General features: G+C 37.8%; 1 protein-coding gene across 2 annotated transcripts in view; it reads left to right on the top strand.

The window, feature by feature from the left end:
• Magi3 (membrane associated guanylate kinase, WW and PDZ domain containing 3) overlaps positions 1–21,241 on the top strand; it is a 206,975-nt gene that overhangs the window by 140,275 nt on the left and 45,459 nt on the right. For both annotated transcript variants that reach the window (XM_050157476.1, XM_050157477.1), the window contains exons 7-10: positions 8,871–8,928; positions 14,651–14,745; positions 16,920–17,108; positions 20,018–20,623. In XM_050157476.1, coding sequence (XP_050013433.1) covers positions 8,871–8,928; positions 14,651–14,745; positions 16,920–17,108; positions 20,018–20,623 — 948 coding nt within the window. The remainder of the gene's footprint in view (positions 1–8,870; positions 8,929–14,650; positions 14,746–16,919; positions 17,109–20,017; positions 20,624–21,241) is intronic.

Genomic DNA, 21,241 nt, shown 5'->3' with positions numbered 1-21,241 from the left:
TCATGATTGCTTTAGCAATGCTGTGGGTTTTTTGTTTGTTTGTTTGGTTGGTTGGTTGGTTTTTGTGTGTGTGTGTTTCCATATGAAGCTGAAGATTATTTTTTCAATATCTATGAAGAATTTTAATGGGGATTACATTGAATATGCAGATTGCTTTTAGTAGAATGGCCCTTTTTACTATATTAATCCTACTGATCCATGAGCATGGTCTTTTTTCATCTTCGTCTTTCACTTGTTTAGTTAGTTACCCTAATATGTTTTGTATTTATTCAGACCATTGTGAAAGGTGTTGTTTCCCTGATTTCTTTCTCATTTTGATTGTCATTTGTCAGAGGACTATTGATTTTTTTGTGAGTTAATTTTTTATCCAGATACTTTGCTGAAAATGTTTGTCAGCTGTAGGAACCCCAGTGGAATTTTAAGGGCACCTATGTATACTGTCATCATATACAAATAAAGATACTTTGACTTCTTTTCTAGTTTGTAACCCTTTGATCACCTTCAGTGATGTCTGTCCTTGATAATAAGCCGTTTCTTAGATGCAGCAGAAGGGTGGGTACTGTTTTTAAATCCTTTCTGTTATTCTTTGCTTTGGTCTTTTTATAGTGTCCCAGATTTCCTGGATGCTTTGTGCCAGGAGGTTTTTTAGATTTAGCTTTTTATTTGACTGAGATGCTCGTTTCTTCTACTACATCTTTAATGCCTAAGATTCTTTCTTCTATCATATTCTGTTGGTGAGACTTGCTTCTGAAGTTCATGTTTGAGTTCCTAAATCTTTCATTCTACAATTACCTCAGTTTGAGTTTCGTATGTTGGCTCTGTTTCCACTTCCTTTTAATGTTTGTATTTTTATAGATTTCTTAAGGGATTTATTCATTTCCTCTTAAGGTTCTCAGTCATATTTATAAAGGCTATCGTACTGTCTTTGTCTTGTGCTTCAGCTTTATTACAATGCTTGGGGCCTACTGTGCTAGAGTTACTGGGCTCTAGTGGAGACACATTGTCCTGGCTGTTACTGATTTTGTTTTTATCTGACATCTGGGCACCCAGGTTTGGGAAGGTAATTCTAGGTCCTGATAATATCATCTTGTCTTTGTCGGTTGGATGTTTGTTCCTTGGTTCGTAGGAGAATGTGATGACTATTTATTGCATGGTAGGGAATTATTTTTGCATCCAGATAGGTGTGGCTACTGGGGGTTCTGGGTAATATGTGTTTCTAGATGTTGGGAGCTGATATTTAGGAATCGGGATAAACTGTGAGGCAAGGGGATGAGGGACCTCACAATTGCTTGTAACTATTTTCAGGGAATTCAACCCCCTCTTCTGGATTCTGTAGGCTTACACACACACACACACACACACACACACACACACACACACGATAAAATATTAATTAATTAGAAAGAAAACAGGAGAGAAGGCTGCTTATAATTCCAGCACTTGGGAGGTGGAGGGCAGAGGAGAAGGCAGGTGGCAGGTGAGATGAATGGAAATAATTCTGTTCCCTCCTGTTGTTTGAGTTCCAAGAATCAATCTCAGGTGGTCAGGCTTGGTGGTAGGCACCCTTGCTCAGCCCCTCTATTTTATAATTTTTTTTTGTATTTTATCTTCTTTGTCTATAAGGCTTTCATAGTAAGTCCTTTGTGATGTTGAAGTAAGCCATTGTATAGATAAACTACAACATGTAATACTTTAAAAACTGACTTTTCCGATTGTGCATATTCCTTGGTCTTTGTCTGTCTTGTTGATTCGTTGTCTTCCTTACCCCTAATTCAATTTCTGCTCAATTCTCTGCATTTTCTGTTTGGTGGGAGGTATTTATTCCTCTCACTCTGTTGACTGACCCACTTAATCTTTAGTATTTTGCCCTTCTTTGTGAACTAGATTTCTGTGTTTCCTATTGCTTTTGAACCTATTTTTAGTTGTCTCATTGGCATGTCAAATGCACATATTTAAAGTAAATTTGACATCTTTGGCTTCTTTATTTCATAGACTCCATTTTTCTTGCACATTAGGCCAGGGCTAGCAGTTTTTACCTCTTCTTTTGCTCTAGGAAGCTCTCATTTCTTGGAGGTTGGTTGTTTTTGTTTTCATTTTCTTTTGTTATTTTTTTTATTTTGTCAAGTATTTGTCAAAATTATCAACGTATTGAAAACCTGAAAAAATTTTCCTGTAAACACATGTATGTGTGCCAATGAGGTTTTAGAAATAATGTGTTGCTTTGTAGCCTAGGCATGTTTCAGACCTCCATAGTCACTGTGACACTCCCCTATTCTTTAGGATTAAAAGCTTTTGTTTATAACCTCCTCTCTTCTACTCTTCTGACGCATCCTAACACTAGTAGTCTCCAAGATGTTGGCATTAAAACTATCTAATGGTATACTAGAAGAAAACATTGAAACTTGTTTTCATAGCATTCTTGAAAGTAAAAATATTTATATAAAATAAACTTCACTATTTTGAGTACTATTTTGTTAATGGCACTCTTACTCATTCCATTATCGAAATTGTCACATACATTATCTAGTACATGTCGACCATGACACCATTCCAGGTCACTGAAGTCTTGCAGTTTATTTCTGCCCATTAGAACCTGTGACATGTAGCTTTTAAAGCAACCCACACACAATGGAATGTTGCTTTAAGAGAGTTAAGCAGAAGTACTGCTGATTGAAGATAATACAAACATCTATGCCCAAGCTAATAATGCAATAAGTAAATAGAAGTTGAGCTGGCTTTCTCAGATACCTCATATGAGGTGTTTTCATGGGGTATTAAGTACTCACAAAATTATGTGGTCTTCTTGTTTTTAAACATCTGGTTTTACATATGCTTTATTAAATATATATTAAATATGTGTGTACTGGACCAAAGCAAGATCAAAAACCAACTGGACAAACTCCAAACTCTGAAATTGCATGTCTGATGTCAAAATGTTCTTCAGATCTCCAACGCCATTCAGGTTTGTTGACTGTAACATACTTATTCTCTTGGGCTGGTTCCACTCCCTGTTAGCAGCTCTCATGAGCAGGTATCCCATGACTCTGGCATCTCTAACATCTTGGGTTCTCCAGTGCAATTCAGGATTCAACTTCACAGCTTCACTTAATGGCCTCTCTCCTAGGCCTCCATTCAATGACACCATGATACATGCCTGGCCTCCATGGCTTCATTCCTTAACTCTTAAAGCAGAACCTCATGGCCGAAGCTGCTAAGTTCTGCTGCTTGCTGGGGCTGGAAGATGGTCCCTTAGTTCAAATAATTTTTACCAGCTTTCTGTCTTTTACTGCCTAAGCTTGGTTGTCCTGAAATTTGCTCTGTAGACCAGACTGCCTGAAATTCAGAGATCCACCAGCCTCTGCCTTCTGAGTAAAGGAATGGAAGGCCTGCCCCACCACACTGACTCTGAGCTCTTCTTTAGCTTCTTTTCACAAGCTGGAAATTCAACTGGGTAGGATCTTCCTATGAGGTCACCACTTCCTATATTCCACTTCTTAATTCATTTATTTCCTTGAACACAAAATTTAGCTCCATTCCATTTACTAGTGCTCTTTTTCTCCTCAAAATGTACATTTTTGTAGTTTACTCCACTCAGCTTGCTCCTTTTCATTGTAGATCATTATAAGCAGAGACACTAGCGACAACACAACACAGTCTAGACTAGGCTGTTCTGAGTTCTCTTCCATCAGCAGGATTAGTCTAAATCTCCTCACTTTAGCCTCAGGCAGACTCTTTGGACAAGGGCAAAAGGCAGCTACTTCTTGTCACAAGATCTCTAGGCAACATGCTAAAATTCTTCTCTGTGACCCAAGACAGGTTTCAAACAAGGCCATACCTTCTAATAGTGCCACTCCCTATGAGATCATGGGGCCAGTACATTCAGACTGCCACAGAGGGGGAAGTTCCCAGACTAGAGGAGGCAGGGAGAGAAGCTGTGATGTCTTTCAGATTAATTTGATGACTCTCATAAACAGTATGTTTTTTTTTAAATTCTGTAATGTTCTGTAGAAGTAGATAAAGAGTTGTCTTCATCTACTAGTTTAGAGTCACAATAAAACTAAATACAAACTAGAGACATGAGGTCAGATGTGGGCTAGCCAGTGAGTATGGAGTCCTGCATCTATATGGATGCTCTCTGTTTTACTTCTGTAGGAAGTAGCATTAAGCACCTGTACTCTCTCCCCTGAGGCAGGCAAGGTAGAGGATAGACTAGAATGTTTCTCAACAAGCAGGTAGCATCTGAAACAGGAGTTCCTAGAGTCTCAGCCGTATTGAGTGTATTCTGTAAAGCTCACTACTCAGGAAAGATACTTTTTACTTTGTGGAAGGAACTGAGGGGCTCAAAGAAATAGAAAATGTTTCTTTCATGCTTCTCTATGGAATTTGAGAAATTCAGACTATTTCTTTGTCACAATATAATTATTTATAGTGTCCTCTTTTACTCTCAAAAGTAGACATATAGGTCACCCAAATGGCTCAGCAGGTAAAGATGACTTGCTGCCAGATCTGACTACTGCTTTCATTTCCCAACCCACATGGTAAAAGGAGAGAACTAGCTGCTGAAAGTTGTGCTCTAACCTCTACATGGGCACTGTGGTACGTGTTCACACAGATACACATAAACAAACAAACCAAGGAGGTTCATGAAAACTACATTTCTTCCAAGAACAGTTAAACACCTTCAGTAGAAGGGTTACAGCTAGATATACATTCCAGTATTGCCTGCATAATCTGGTGGGGAGGTCCTGATTTTTGGACCTTTGAGTCTCTATCTTTTATGCTCAGCAACTTTTACCACTTTGCCTGTGTACTTTGTCTCCCTTCACAGGAAGGAGTAGCCCTGAAGTTGACTGTTTTCACTAAAGATTATATCAGGGAGGGAGGGAGGGAGGGAGGGAGGGAGAGAGAGAGAGAGAGGGAGAGGGAGGATGTATGTGTATATGTATGTATATATTTATATATATGAATATATATCTTCATCATGCTTTATATAGAGTATATGTTAAAAGATAATATTTTGAACGTAGGAGTGTATAATATAAGATACTGTTTGCCATCCACTGTTCATTTAAGATCTTCTAGGCAAACTTCGCCAATTCTAAAATGTATCCTTTCTTTCCCATTCTTCTGAAATTTGAACCCAGCTATGTCTCCACACTATCTGATGATTTAACAGATGAATATATTTATCTTCCATTCAAATAAAATAATTAGTATTTTGGCTTAAGTAATTATCTTAGAAAATACAATATCAGGATTCTATTCTACTCTCAACCCACCCATTTCTTAGATGATGAAAGAACAATTAAGAATAAATTTTTGCCAAAGCCGTCTTATAAATATATTGAATGTTGAATCATTTTGGAGCTTAGAAAGTGATAATAGAAAATTACCAGCTGAATAGGCCTCCATCATGAAAAAGCAGTTGAAATTCATACATTTAAATAAGAAAAAATTCATTTTGAAAGAGAGAAAAGGGAAAGGATAAATCATGGGCATTAGAACCATCCAGCTGCGTAATATGCCAAAATTAGTTTTGCTTTGTCGAGTCAACTGTTTTTGGGGGGAATGCTTCTGTTTCTAACAGAGGAAAAGATAATGAGGTTAGTTAGGTCTTTCCCATTCCCCAAATAAACATATTTCTCTTGCCTTTGACCCTAGATCTTTTGCACAGTCCTTACACTATCTTTTTCACAAATTTTTCTTTTTCTTTTTTGGTTATTTCTTGTTAAGGATTCTACTTCTATTTTTAAAATTATAGTGATTGTAATAGTCTTGCATTTAGCACCCACTCCTAACCCTGCCTTTTCAACAAACTGCTTCCCTCAACAGGATTTTTCTGTGTATATCTCTGGTGGTCTTGGAACTCATTCTGTAGACCAGGCTGGCCTCAAACTTGGAGATCCAATTGACTCTACCTCCCAAGAGCTGGGATTAAAATTATGTGTCACCACTACCTGGCTCTTTTTTCCTTTTTTGAGGCAAGGTCTCACTATGTAGCTCTGCCTGGCCTATAACTAACTCTCTGTGTAGATCAGGCTGGCTTCAGGCTAACAAAGATCTACTTACATTTACCTCCCGAGTGCTTTGATTAATGGCATGTGCTACTATGCCAAGCCTAGACCTGCTTTTCTTAAAAGTACCAACAGCCTGATTGTCTATCTTGATAGCTTCTGACAGCTCTTCCTCACTGCTGCACACAGCTGTTTGTGCTGGTCATGCCCTCTGTCTTTGACCCTTTCCCATAGACCGTAATTTATCCTTCCAGTTTCTACTGTGTCAGTGTTCCTCAGACTGTTTATCTTTCACCTCTCTCTGTTCACAGTTTCAGCAGTCTTACCATTGCCATGGCTGTTCCCATGGTGTCTACCAAATGTCTATCTTCCTATGCTTATCTGGTAAATCTAGGTCCATATTGCCAGAAGCTTCATAGATACCTCTGTCAGGATGTGTTCAGACTACATATATGAAATGCCTTTCCTTCTTGCCTTTAACAAATAATAATCCTCTCTTTTGTTTGAGTAAAAAACTGGTTCTTCTAAGCTTTTCCCTCACTCTTCCCTTTTTGTTAAGTACTAAGTTCTAGTATTGTAGCTTTTAAAAACTTAACCATTTCTTAAGTGTCTACTTGTGCTGGACACAGTATTAAGGCTTTTTACTTTTTTCTTTTTTTTTCTTTTTTTTTTTTTTGGTTTTTCGAGACAGGGTTTCTCTGTGGTTTTGGAGCCTATCCTGGAACTAGCTCTTGTAGACCAGGCTGGTCTCGAACTCACAGAGATCCGCCTGCCTCTGCCTCCCCAGTGCTGGGATTAAAGGCGTGTGCCACCACCGCCCGGCTGTTAAGGCTTTTTAAATGCTTCTTCTGTCTCCTAAGCTCTTTTAAATCTTAATTTTATATTTTTAGTTCCTGTAACAGTTTTTCATATTAGTTATTAGTAAGTACTTGATAATGTGTTGTAGTAATTAATCTTTGTTATCAAAGATTATAAAAATTGGTTGAATTTGACTTGAGTACTTTTGTGAGGATTGCTTTCAGAAAGGTTATCTGCAGAGGGAAGATCACCTAGAATATGGATAGCATCATCAGTTGGGCAGGAATCCCAGACTGAATAAAAAGGAGAAAGTGAGCTGAACTTTGGTTCCTGACTGTCAGACCAGCTGCTTCACATTCCTGCTCCATGCCTTCCCCACGATCAGGGCCTATGTCCTTAAATTGTGAGCCTAAACGAACTCTTCCTTCCGTAAGTTGCTTCATTAGGTATTTTGTCACAGCCACAAGGTATTACATGTTCATCATTTTTATGCCAGGAGAACTAGAAACTGAGGAAATCACCGTGGCCTTCTCTCCCACTCTTTTCTCCCCTAATCTCTGTAGTAATTTCGATCCTATCCCTGTGACTTCCTTATCTCTAACATACCCATTCTCCTCGCTCCTACTACCAGTGCCTTAGTTCCAGCCTTCATAATTTATTGCCTAGTCTATTTATGGTTTTATTTGCTTTTATATCACTCCATTCTGTCTGTTTCTTCTTGTTACTGATGGCCAATAATCTCATACAAATATAAATTTAATCATGTCATAGTCCTGCTTAATCACTCTTATTATAATCAAAATAAAGATCACATGCCTGGGTGGTGGCTAAGTTGGTGGGAATTCTTGTTGTGCAATAAAGATGACCTGAGCATGAATTTCCAACATCCATATACAAGACAGGTATAGCTATGTGTCCCTGTCACCCTGTCCTTGTAGGTCAAAGACTGACGGATCCCTGGGTGCTCCCTGGCTAACACACCCACTTGAAATGATGAGCTTTGTTTAGTGAGAGACCTTGTCTCAAAAGCTAAGGTCAAAGGCCAGTGAGATAGCTCAGCTATCTCGTCTGACCATTTGAGTTCAATTCCCATCACCCACATGGTAGATGGATAGAACCATTTCCTGAAAGTTGTCTTTTGACCATCACACATATTCCTTGGCATGTGTGTGAATGGCACACACTCATGCACACACACCACACACACACACATAAATGCAATTGAAAAATAGGGGGGGGGCTCTAGAGAAAAATACCTAATGTCCTTTGCCCTTCATACTCATATGAACAATGCATGTAATTTCTTAATATGGCACACCTGGAGTCTTGTAATTGGCACTTATAAGACTCATCTCTCTTTGCATATAACTTTTCCTCTGTTCTGCCAAATTATCTGTGATTAACGAAAAGACAAGGCATTCTTTGGTCTACATTTTATTTTATTTAGCAAAGGAAATATTAAGTTAAAATGTACTACAAAGATATATAAATTAGACCTAAGAATAAGATACATCTTGCGTTTATTTCTATGTGAAGGTGATCTGGCATTGGATTCCCAGGAACTAGAGGAGAGCTAAGAATGAATGGATCAGAAGTTCTTAACCTGAGTTACTTAACCTCTCAGCCTCTTCAGCACCCTAATAACTATTAATTTTATGTCTTGTGTTCAGATAACGTTTTTACTTTAATGTTACTTTTTCATAAGTTAGCTTTTGTGTGTGTGCCTTTTTTTTGTTTGTTTGTTTAAGACAGGGTTCTACTAGATAGCTTCCCCTGGCCTAGAACTCACTGTGTAGATCAGGGTGGCCGGAAACTTCAGAAATCCACCTGATTCTGCCTCCTGAGTGCTGGAATTAAAGGCTTGCATCACCACACCCAGCAAAGGTCAACTTTTGTTCTAGTATCCTAATTACCTGCTGAGATAACTTGGCTATTGAAAAAGCTACTCAAACTAAAACTGTTTTGTTCTCTGAGATATGACCCCTCAGCTTTCTAAATCTCAAGCATTAATTTAAAAAGTAAATTCACTCACTGATTAATTTTGTTCTTTATTTACAGAGCTTCCTTATGGCTGGGAGAAAATAGAGGACCCTCAGTATGGAACATACTATGTTGAGTAAGTTTGTTATTTGAGTTAATAGTTTCCCAAATGTTTTGTTCTTCTGTATAGCCCTAGGAAATACTAAATATGACACCTTATGTTTTTATGGCCTGATTTTCTGGTTATTTTAACTAGAAGAAAAGGACCACTTTCTGTGCCGACTTTGAGGTTTCTAGAAGTTAGCTCTGAGTTTCTCAATACAGAACATAAAAGGGGAGGCCAGAGTGGAGGCATATGCCTGTACTCCCAATACTTGAGAGTTGAGGATACAGAGTACTTGAGTTAGCAACACTTAGCAATATAGAAAGACCCATTTCTAAGGAAAGAAGAGGAAGGAAGGAGGAACAAGGAGAAGGGTATGACGGGGAAGATTGTAAAAAGAAGTAGGAAAATTGTGTGGAGGACTAATGGTTACTGCATTCTTTAAAGAGGAAGGCAGTATATGGACACTGGGTGACTGAACTCCTGTGGTCTCTTCCATCACTACCAGTGTGTACTTCCAAAGGCATTAAGGTCATTGTAACATAGTAATCCAAAATTTAGAGGTATATAATTAAAGGTGTGTTCTCTTTTAAGGTGTCTAGAGACTGTATTCTTCTTTCAGGGAGGGAAGCCTGCTTCTAATGCAGCTGTGTAAACAGATAGGAACAACCACACAGTTGCTGTTAGTGACACTTTCACTTCTGAGCTTTCCTTCCTTTTTTCAGATTGCTTCATTGTTCAGACTACTAGAATTACCTTCTTTCTGGGGGCTACAGAGAGGATTTTAACTTTAGGTGCTGATGCCAGAAACCTCAATATTATCTGGAAATTTAAAGGCATAGAGGTCCTCTGTTTTCTCCTAGCCATAAGGAAGCTCTGTAAATAAAGAAAAGAATTAATCAGTGAGTGAATTTATCTTATTAAACTAATGCTTGAGAGTTAGAAAACTGAAGGCTTATTTTTCAGAGAACAAACACAGTTTAAGTTTGAGTGACTTCTTCATTAGCCAAGTGTATCTCAGCAGGTAATACAAGAATAAAAGCTGACATTAGCTGCCTTATTTGCAAAATCAAAATGATACTATTACTAGGAAAAATAGGATGTTAAAGAATATTCTAATTTTGCTGGGTGCTGTTAGATCCCAGCAGATCTCTGTGAGTTTGACACCAGTCTGGTCTACAAAGCAAGTTCCAGGACAACCAGGTTGTTACATAGAGAAACCCTAACTCGGAAAAAAAAATCTTCTATTTTATGATTAATTTTCAATACTAGTTGTTATAAATCAATGCTATTTCCTGGTAGTTATCCCTAAAGTATCTTTGACTCCCACTGTGGTTCTTCCTGCATCTCTGTGGTCAGAGAGATGCTTGAAGTGACTTCTTAAAAGCAAGTGTGTATCCTGAGGAAGCAACTTAGTCTTCACTAGGTGTGTAACTTGCCATATCCAATGTTTTGCTTCCTTTGACAAGCTTTACTAATTTTCCTTCTATTGTGTTATCTAATATATTGCTGATAATGATGTAATGTGATATGCAAAGTACTCATCGGCTCTTTTGATATTTTTATTTTCCCTAAGGCATGAGTAGTTGAAGGAAGAAGCAGTGTCTTTTTGTTGGTGTTTTTCAAGTCAAAGGCGGGTTTGGAGGCCAACTGAAAGGGGTTTATGCAATGTTTTTTCCCCTTGTACTTAGCCTATTTAAATTATTCTTGCATCAAATATTATTTGCCAGTGATGCTGCTGAACATTTTGAGATAATGACTCTCGTTATTACTCATTCCAAGTGAATGTGAATACATGATGAAGAGGTGAAAGTCATTTGTGTGTTATAAAATCTTTAACTGAATGATCTGGTTCCTCTGAAGTGAAGACCCAATAGTGAAGCAAGTCCACTCCAAGTACTCGTGGAGGTGTGTGAAACACCTGAGATAGAAGGAACATCAACACCGCGATTATATTCGATCGACTCAGAACAAGCTCGTTTACAGAAGATAATTTATTAGATTAAGAAGAACAGTCTGTACTCAAGATGTACATTATAGAATGTGGCTTGAGTCCCAGATTAACTGGGTCTGAGTTTCAACTCTAGTATTCTGCAGTGAGCTGACTGGTGAGATGAAGAGCTGTTACTTGAATGGCTATTCTTTGGCTCTCTTAGTTTGTCAGACCAGATGGCATCATGATTGCTTTTGGCAGGAGTCTTGCAGTAGTAACACTAATTACAATGGCGGTTTTTTCAGGGTTTTTTGTTGTTATAGTTACTTTAAAAGATGAGATTCTGAAATGGATCTTTAAAAAAAAGGGTTCTAAAATTTAATAGCAGGTCTTCTATAGAAATACTTAATTATGGAAATGGGGGAGGGGCTTGCTACAGCATGCTTAAGTGGTTACATGGGAGATCATTCTTTCCTTCCACGATGTCATTCCTAGGAATCAGTGGCAAGTATCAATAGTCTCTTCTCACACTTAGGAAGTTCTTTGCTTAGAGGGTGTCCTTACTCCATGGCTAGACAAATAAATCTATTCATCTTAATATGTGCTTATAAATAACAAAGTGAACAACCCTTCACCAGCTGCACCACTTGGGAGAACAGGTGGTTTACCTGGACAGCATAGTACAGTTGACCCTGTAGACAGGGGTGAAGGAGAGACAGCTCTGAGGGCATGAGATGGACATAGCTAGTGCCACCTCCCTCATCTGCGGAGTGATGGTGGGAGTGAGGAGAGGTGTCCTCCCCCACAACGCTTACCACCTGTGGTAGGCAAGGAAGCTGAACCTGCCACTTACCAGGTGTATACTCAAGAAAGTGGGTCCTGCATCTCGCCTGGGCAGCACTGCAGAGCTGACCCTATTGACAGGGGTCCAGATGAACAGGCCCAAGAACATGAGGTAGGAGTTCTGGCTCCGTCCCTCATCATGGGCAGAGTAGAGATACCCCCTCTGCCTGTTGTGAGTGGGAGAGCTGACTCTGGGGTCATAAGAGCAGGAGAGCTATCCTTGCCCTTCACCAGCTACAGCGCTTGAGAGAGTGGCCCCTACACCTCCCCTGGGCAACACAGTAGAGCTGGCCCTGATGGTCCAGGGGTGGAAGAGCCAACCCCAGCAATGTAAAAGCAGAACTGGCCCTGCCCCTTGCTTGTTGCTACAAGGGATGTGATGTGGGAGTGATTTCTTACTAATAAAGAAACTGCCTCGGCCCTCATAGGACAGAAAATTAGGTAGGCGGAGTAGACAGAAGAGAATGCTGGGAAAAAGAAGCTGAGTCAGTGAGTCGCCATGATCCTCCCACTCCAGACAGACGCAGGTTAAGATCCTCCCTGGTAAGCCAGCTCTTGGGCTACACAGAATATTAGAAATGGGTTAGAACAATATGTAAGAGCTAGCCAATAAGAAGCTGGAACTAGCCGGGCCAGGCAGTGTTTGAAAGAATACAGTTTCCGTGTAATTATTTCGGGCATAAGCTAGCCATGCAGGCGGCCGGGTGCCGGGGATGCAGACCCGCCGCTCCTAATTCAACAGGGATGAGTCAGGACAGTACAAGAGAGCTCACCCTGGTAGTGAGACCAGAGGGGAGCTGGCAGACTGACCATCCCTGCAACTACCCAGGCCCAGAACCAGGGTTATGAGTTAGCTATCCCGACATCTACCCCATCCATGATCTATGGGAGCACATAAAGGGGCAAGTCCTGCGGTCCCAAAGCTGCAGGATCTCCACAACACAGGGCAACAACAGGATATCCAAGAGAAGTCCCAGTGAGGGCCCAGAATCCATCCAACACCAGAGACCTTGAGCCAGACCAATGACTATTTGCAGTGAACACTTGCATCAAAGATAAATGGACAGAAGGGTTTACTACGTGACTCATTGTGTCACACTACAGCTTGTTTAAGGGTTACAAAGGGACAGAGAAATGAATGGGATCGAGATTCATGATGTGAAAGACACAAACATAAAAAGAAAGTTTTAAAAAAAAGCCAAGTGTAATTTCACTGATGTATTTTATAAGGAGGGTGGCATTTAATATGGTCTAATGAAGTAGATGCAATTGATTACTCCACTAAATTCTTTTATCTAAGAATTTTCAGAAAAAGGATATTATTTTTATGTCTCTACTCTCTTCTTTCACATATCACAAAGTGTAGAAATATAAATCACTAGTTGTTTTCCTCTAAAGCCATTGTGGCAAAATGTGTCGTTCTTGCTCATGATATAAAAGGCAGCTAGAGTTCATCTCTAAACAGGATTCTTTCTGAGTGCTAATTTTAAGGGTTTTTTTTCTTAAGAATGCCAAGATTTTCATTTTCATATGCTGAAAGTTAAGAAGCACTAGTGGTGGGCTGTAGAGAGGACTCATTAGTTGAAGGCATGTATTGCTTTTCTAGAGGACCCCAGTGGCTCACAACTGCCTGGAAGTCTAGCTCCGTGGGATCCAGTGCTCTGACCTCTAAGGGCACACACTTGGCACACACCAGACAAATAAAATAAAATTAAATGGTTTTTAAAAGACACTGTAGAAGCCCAAAGGACAAAGAAAACTAACATCCCTTGCTGTAATAATTACTTATTGTTTCTGTTTGTTTTTTCCTTACCTTCACCATTAATAGCACAGGTAACAAAGGAAACATTGCTTCCCTTTTAATATTTATATTGTATGATTAATTGGCCTATATACAGATAATAATAGCTTGAAATTCTCATGGTTTGATGTTTAATTGTTCGTGTTTGGTAATTTCCTTTCTTACTGAAGCAGATTTTTAGTGGAAAACATATTTGACTGAACTGTCTTTGTGTTTTGACATGATAGAATATGTTCAAATGGCTTCTGAATTGGACCCCATCATGGTTTTAAACATCATTTTTAGTATTTATTCTTTTGTCACAGCTACATTCTAAAATAACTATCATTTAAGTGGCTTGCCAGAATGTCAGTGCTATAATTCTTGTGTAACAAGTGGAAGCTTGTCTTTTTCCTGCTTTCCTACAGAGTTCTAAGCTTTCCAAGAGTCAACTGTGAATGTATGCAGTCACAAAGTCCCACTAACTTTATGTTACATTTATTCAACTAATTTATTATGTAATTATGAAGAAATTGAAGCGCAAAACAGTGTTGTTCTGTACCAATATTAGTAGAAAGGTAATAAAGTAGTACGGGATAGTTTTCTAGAGCAGTGATTCTCAACCTGGAGATTGAACAACCCTTTCCACAGGGTCACCTATCAGATATCCTGCATATCATGTTTACATTATAATCCACAACAGTGGAAAAATACAGTTATGAAGTAGCAAAGAAAATAATTTTATGGTTGGGGTCATTGGGGTCACCACAACATGAGGAACCGTACTAAAGGGCTGTAGGATTAGGAAGGCTGACAACTACTGCTCTAGGGCTTTACGCTGTAATATTGTCAGGAGTAGCTTGATAGTTTGATTTATTTTAAAGAAACTTAGAGTGTCTTCTGTGTTACAAATGCCTGACCAGGCACCAGTTCTTGTGACTGCCGTAGGAAGAGAACTTGTGCTGTAAACTGTTGTTGTTCCATTGCTGCGTTTGTAGAGATGTGCTGGCATAAGTCGAGCACCTGTGACCTCTAGCCATCCACTGCGCCTCCCACTATCTCAGCCTTTCTGTGCTCCATTTCCTCGAGATACACACTCCTTAACCTTTGTGATGGAATACAATCATGTCTTTTGTTTAGGAAAATAAATAGAACTATTTCATCTAAACTTGAACTGTACCTTTCTCTATATTTTACAGTCACCTCAACCAGAAAACTCAGTTTGAAAATCCAGTGGAAGAAGCCAAAAGAAAAAAGCAGATAGGACAGGCTGAAATTCATTCTGCAAAACCAGGTAGAACTTCTTATTTGATCATTGTAATAAGACATGAACTATACATAATGCGCTAATGAAAGTGAATTTGAACATTTTATTGCTAATCCTTTGAAACTCAACAGAGAAATTTTTGCCTCAATAAAAGATATGAATCATCTTTTTTACAAAATCATGTGAACATTGTAAGAATACTGAGATGTTTGTCATGATTAAATAAAAAATATAAAATTGTGTGAATCTGAGGTTGAGTTTTAAAGATTAAGTTTGTTTTTTTTTTTTTAATTTTTGAAGCCTGGCTCAGTATTAGCCCCTTTAGTTCATTATAGCTTCTGAGTTAACTACTTAAGTCCGATATACAGATTTAATCTTCAGGATTCTCTACTAACCTTTATTAATCAGTACTAAGTAAATCTACCAGAGTATTTCCCTGTGTCTTTGGCTGCCTGTAGAGTTACATACCAAGTTACATATGGTTTTAATGCACCTAGTCATACTTTTTTTTTTTTGAAAAGCTACTCAGGAAGTTCTTGTATGTTCTACCCACCTGTCTCCTTTTTTTCTTCCATGTATCATTACAACCAAGTTCTCTGTGTATATTGTAAAGTATGATCCACTTCTGTTATCTGTGAGAAAAGTACTTCTAGCTACTCTTAGAAAAACATAGGTGCCTTCCTTACGTTTTACATGTAGTTCAGTAAACATTTCCAGTTTGACAGGTATTTTTGAGCACTCTTCATATGTCTTATGCTTCACTAGTCCCTAGATATTAAAAATGTTTGCAATTAAGTCAATTCTTAACCCCTCAAGAATTTTCTGGTAGATCACTGTCATAAGATAGTGAGAATTGTCATTTAAAATTGTGGATGAGTGCACTGGCTAAAGAGCAGGCTAAAGTCTCATCATGTAACCTTGTTTAAGTTCCCTAAAATCTTTATGCCTGTTTTCTCATCTATGGAATAATAATAGCATTCCCTGGAGATACCTTCCTCATGAAGGTTTCTCAAGACATTGAAGATATCTCAAGAGGAAGGCACTATTATATTAAATGTGTGTGTAATAAATTGCTTATAGTAGTATTTGCTATGTAGCAATCAGTAAATAATATTCTTAATAAATTATTTCATCATTATGCATGGGTATGGAATCACTGTTATCTGATGAGGATACATTCCAAAAACACCAGTAGATGTCTAAAGTAGTTTTTGCATTAAACCTTACATAAACCTTTTCCTGTATATTCCATACCTCTGATAAATTTAATCTTTCAAAGAGATTTATTTTTTATTTCATGTGTCTGAATGTTTTGCCTCCATGTATGTCTCTACATCACAAACATGCAGTTCCCACAGAGGTCAGAAGAGGGTGTTGGGTCCTCCAGAACTGGAGTTACAGACATTGTGAGCCACCATGTGGGTGCTAGGAACCAAACCCAGGTCCTTTTCAAGAGCATCAAGTTTTCTTAACCACTGAGCCATCTCTCTAGTCCCCAACTTTTTCACTTAATGAAAATTTTTTACTTTTTCTCTTTGATATATCCAAATCACCAGCATCACTGCTCTTGAGCCTTGGAACATTTTGTAAGTAAAATAAGGATGACTTATATAGGTACCGTGCAACCCCAGGAGTGGATCTGAAACCAGATGGCTACTAAACAGCTGTCAAGTGGTATTATATACAGCATGGATACTGAACGAGAGGATGGTTTGTGTACCAGATGAAATAGAGCAAGGTGGCATAAGATTTTCCCACACTTCTCAGATCAGTATGCAGTTTACAACTAGAGTTAATTTCCATTTAATATTTTCACAATTCACCTGTCTCTAAATAACTGAAAGTACAAAACCCAAAACTGAATGGAGGGAGGTTACGTTAGTGGAGTGTGGGTAAGGGGAAGTACTACAGATAGGCGGTGAAGCAGAGAGGAGGTGGTTGCTTTCCTTTTCTGAAGTTGTCAAGAAATTCCATAAAGACGCTATTCATAAGTACTCCCTTGTGTCCCCCCAACAAGGGTTTAGTTTTTTAACTTAAGTTCTAGCTGTTCTATATCTTCAGAGTTTCTGAAATTTCCTATTCTTCAGGCATCTTTTTACTGTTGTTATTTTTACTTAAGATATATAAATATTTTGAAGATTGACTGTATAGTTTATTTGGTATAACTATATGATTCAAATATGATTCTTATTTTGACCCAGATGTGGAAAGGTCTCACTTTACTCGGGATCCATCCCAACTTAAAGGTGTCCTTGTTCGAGCATCACTGAAAAAGAGCACAATGGGATTCGGTTTTACCATTATTGGTGGAGATAGGCCTGATGAATTCCTGCAAGTGAAAAATGTACTAAAAGATGGGCCCGCAGCTCAGGATGGGAAAATTGCACCAGGTAACAAAGAGCTTTCAGAATTACTAGAAGATTCTTAGTACACTAACAAAAATTATTGCAAACGTGTGTGTGTGTGTGTGTGTGTATGAATAAAGAGAATAAACTATGCAAATGAAGCTTGAGATCCTTGTATTAAAATAGTTTATCCCTTAATTAAATATATTGCTAGTTTTAAGTCTTGTTTTTTATAATAAGAAATGATTAAACAAAACATTTTTAATAATGTTTGGTTTTTGTATAATTTTTAGATAATACTTTGAAACTTATAAAACTTAATATTTGATAGTCATCTCAGAAGATCATTTGTTTGTTTGATAATAGAGTACTTTAAAAAATGTTTTATAAGTATATGCATGTATGTACCACGTATGTGCTTGGTGCCCAAAGAGGCTAGAGGAAGGTATTAGATTGCCTGAGAGTATAGTTACAGATGGGTGGATGCTGGAAATCAAACCTGGATCCTCTGGAAGAGCAGCCAGTGCTCTTTCTTACCCACTAAGGTATTTCTCCAGCTCCCGGAGGGTACTTTTAGAACTCCCTACAGCTACTTATCATCTCTTTTGAAAAGTAGTCCATTGAAATGTTTTAGTGATAGCAAAGAAATTCTTAATTTTAATCTACTTTCTCTCCTTCCTTGACCTTACTTGTAGTTAGTAAAGTTCACCTACTCTTAAGTATTACAGATACAAACATTACTATTTTTATAAAGCTACATACATAAAGTTAGGTTGTCTTGTATTTAATTTCTTCATTTTAAATTAGTATTTGTTAGATATTTTCATATGGCTGACATTGTTTCTGAAGACCTTGGTAGAGGTTCAAGACAAATTACAGAATATCGTGTAGATTACACACTGTTTTCCAAAGAGTTTAGTGTTCACTGGGGTTTGTTTCTATTATTTCACATGCTGTTGTAATGTGAACCCACACTTGGATGACTCAGTTGTTACTGTACTTTTTTATGACAAATATTGTTTGTTACTTTTAATTAAGTTATAGAATCTCTCATATACCTTTCAATGAATTGATAGAAACTTTAAAAAATAAAACCTAAAATAACTGAAAGTTATATTTAACTTATTTTTAAAATTAATGAACTATAAAGATCTTAATAGGAAGAGTTTCTTTTTAATTTTCAATTTTAATCTTTCAACATTTGTTCATGAAACATATCATATAGCATAGAAAGGTAGGTAGGCAGGTAGGTAGGTAGGTAGGTAGGTAGGTAGGTAGGTAGATAGATAGATAGATAGATAGATAGATATCCAAGGTTTCATAGTATAGTTTCTCATTCACCTAAAACTGTTAGCTAATTTGCATTAAAATTCAATACTTCTATGAAGACTTTAGGAACTTTTTGGAGTTCTTCATTTGGAGGTAAAAAGTTAAAGCTTTGTGTCTATTATGTATTCTCTTGGATCAGAAACAAATTTCTACAAAATAACATTTTTAAAATCTATTTTATGTGTATGGGCTTTTGCCTGCATCTGTGTCTGTGTATGTCATGAGTGCCTGGTGCCTTTAGAAGCCGGAAGAGGTTATCAGATCCCCTGAGAGTGGAGTTATGATGGTTGTGAGCTGCCATGTGGTCCTCTGGAAGAGCAGCCCCTGCACTTAAGGACTAAGCCGTCTTTCCAGCCTCTACAAAGTTGCACTTTCAACACCGTGTACCCTGTTCTTTGAAGTCTGGGCACAACAAACTAAAGTTATTTGGCAGTAACCTTTTAAGTAATTATATGAAATAAAAGCAAATAGATGAGATAATGAAATTTTATTTTATTTTGCTGTTCGATAACTAATTTCAGAAGTCAAAGTGGTATTAAAAAAATCGCCAACTGTTGAAATTCTGTGGAATGGTTCTGCAAAGTGAGCATATTATAAAAGATGAAGACAAAAATTAAATCTTACCAGAACTAATTAATTTCACCTTTCATTATCTTAAAACTATACATACTGGTTACTTTGATTTTGTTGTTCCTGCTTTCTCTATTTGAAATCCCCTATAGTAAACACAAATTTCTACAGAAAACATCCTAAAGTGAAATAACACCAATGAGAGATGTCATTCTGATCTTCTTTTTTGCCTTATAATGGGTTTAAGAGACATTTATTAATAGCTTGTTCATACAAGTAGCCAATACGAGTTATTTTCTTTTGTATGTGCTAAATACTTATTACACTGGACTGAGTTTTGAATAGCCACTTAGTAATGGCTCAGAAAGTATGTAACAATCGCAATAAAACTTGGAGGGTTTTTAAATGATACACTTGACTTTGAGAAGATTATAACTCTCTGATGTTAAAATAGTTAATAATTTGACATTTAGGAGATATCTCAGTGGTTAAAAAGAAAGCACTTCCTGCTTTTTCAGAGAACACGGGTTGTTCAGTTTCCAGTAGCTTATGACTACCTAAATCCCCAGCTTCACAGAACGCAGCACCCTGTCCTGTTTTCTGTTGTACCTGCACATGCATGATATACGCTTGGACATACACACAGAGAGACAAACAAATGAAAATATTAAAATAAATATTTTTGGTTTTTTTGTTTTGTTTTTTGAGTCAGCGTTTCTCTATGTAACAGCCATAGCTGTCCTAGAACTAGCTCTTGTAGACCAGACTGGATTCAATCTCATAGAGATCCACCTGCCTCTGCCCCCCAAGTGTAGGGATTAAAGGTGTGCACCACCACCGCCTGGCCTAAAAATAAATCTTAAAAGATGCAGATATATTTTTATAACAAAGTCATAACAGCAAATGCTTGTATTTGAAATCCCTTTTCTACATTTATAACCAATTAGAGAGCTTTAGAATTAAATTTAGTTTCTGTTTTGTTTTTGCCTTTCCCCCAGCAAAAAGATTAACTTATTTGGTGGTTTTAATATTTTAACATGATTATATTTTGTCAGGTGATGTTATTGTAGACATCAATGGCAACTGTGTCCTTGGTCACACTCATGCAGATGTTGTCCAGATGTTTCAGTTGGTACCTGTCAACCAGTATGTCAACCTTACTTTATGCCGTGGTTATCCACTTCCTGATGACAGTGAAGATCCTGTTGTGGACATTGTTGCTGCTACCCCTGTCATCAATGGACAGTCATTAACAAAGGGAGAGACATGCTTGAATACTCAGGATTTTAAACCAGGAGCAATGACTTTGGATCAAAATGGAAAACCAGGCCAAATCTTGGCCAGTGACCATCTCAATGGTCCATCAGATTCATGTGAACAGAGAGCATCCCTGGCATCATCAGGCAGCTCCCAGCCTGAACTAGTGACCATCCCTCTGATTAAGGGCCCTAAAGGCTTTGGGTTTGCAATTGCTGACAGCCCAACTGGACAGAAGGTGAAAATGATATTGGATAGCCAGTGGTGTCAAGGCCTTCAAAAGGGGGATGTCATCAAAGAGATCTACCACCAGAATGTGCAGAACTTATCACATCTCCAGGTGGTAGAAGTACTAAAGCAGTTCCCAGTGGGTGCCGATGTGCCTCTGCTTATCCTAAGAGGAGGTGAGTAACAGCACAAAGGGACCTTTTATCTGACCATCGCTCTCCCTTCCAGGGCAGGTGTCTTTCACTAGCATATTTCTCTGGCAATTTGTACTCATTTTTCTTGTGGCTCTGTCTGCATGTTTTAGCAGCAGTATCTTTTTAAACTCTGTGTTGGTTATTAGTGGTTATAATTTCTTTACCATGAAGGTCTTTATAAAATTAAATTTGTAACTTTAATTATTAGAGAAAGTCATGGTACTATGCTATATCAGATAAAATTCTTCCTCTTAATTTCATCTTCTCAGTTGATAACAATAATAGAAATTGACTTTCTCTAGTCAGTGGTGCTTCATCGGGAACTCTGCACCACACCGGAGATTTGAAATGCTGACATTTCTATGTATGAGTAAAACAGAGAGATGTTAACCTGTCCTTTATCTTAACCTCCAACCTGCCTGCAAATGTTGATTAAATCTCACATGCTTATGTGAAAAAAAATGGAAATTTAATTTTTCAAGGTCATCAACTGACATGAACCACTCTTAGATATTATAAATCTAATTCTAAGAACTAACTACAAAGTTGCATTTTGATAGGCTTTTTTTTTTTTTTTTTTTTTTTTTTTTTTTTTTTTTT

This window comes from Alexandromys fortis, unplaced genomic scaffold (genome assembly GCF_014885135.2).
Source record: "Alexandromys fortis isolate MF-2015 unplaced genomic scaffold, M_Fortis_MF-2015_v1.1 scaffold_78, whole genome shotgun sequence".
Taxonomy (NCBI): Eukaryota; Metazoa; Chordata; class Mammalia; order Rodentia; family Cricetidae; genus Alexandromys; species Alexandromys fortis.
The sequence above is the reverse complement of the archived record's forward strand: the minus strand, read 5'-3'. Positions and strand labels throughout refer to the sequence as shown.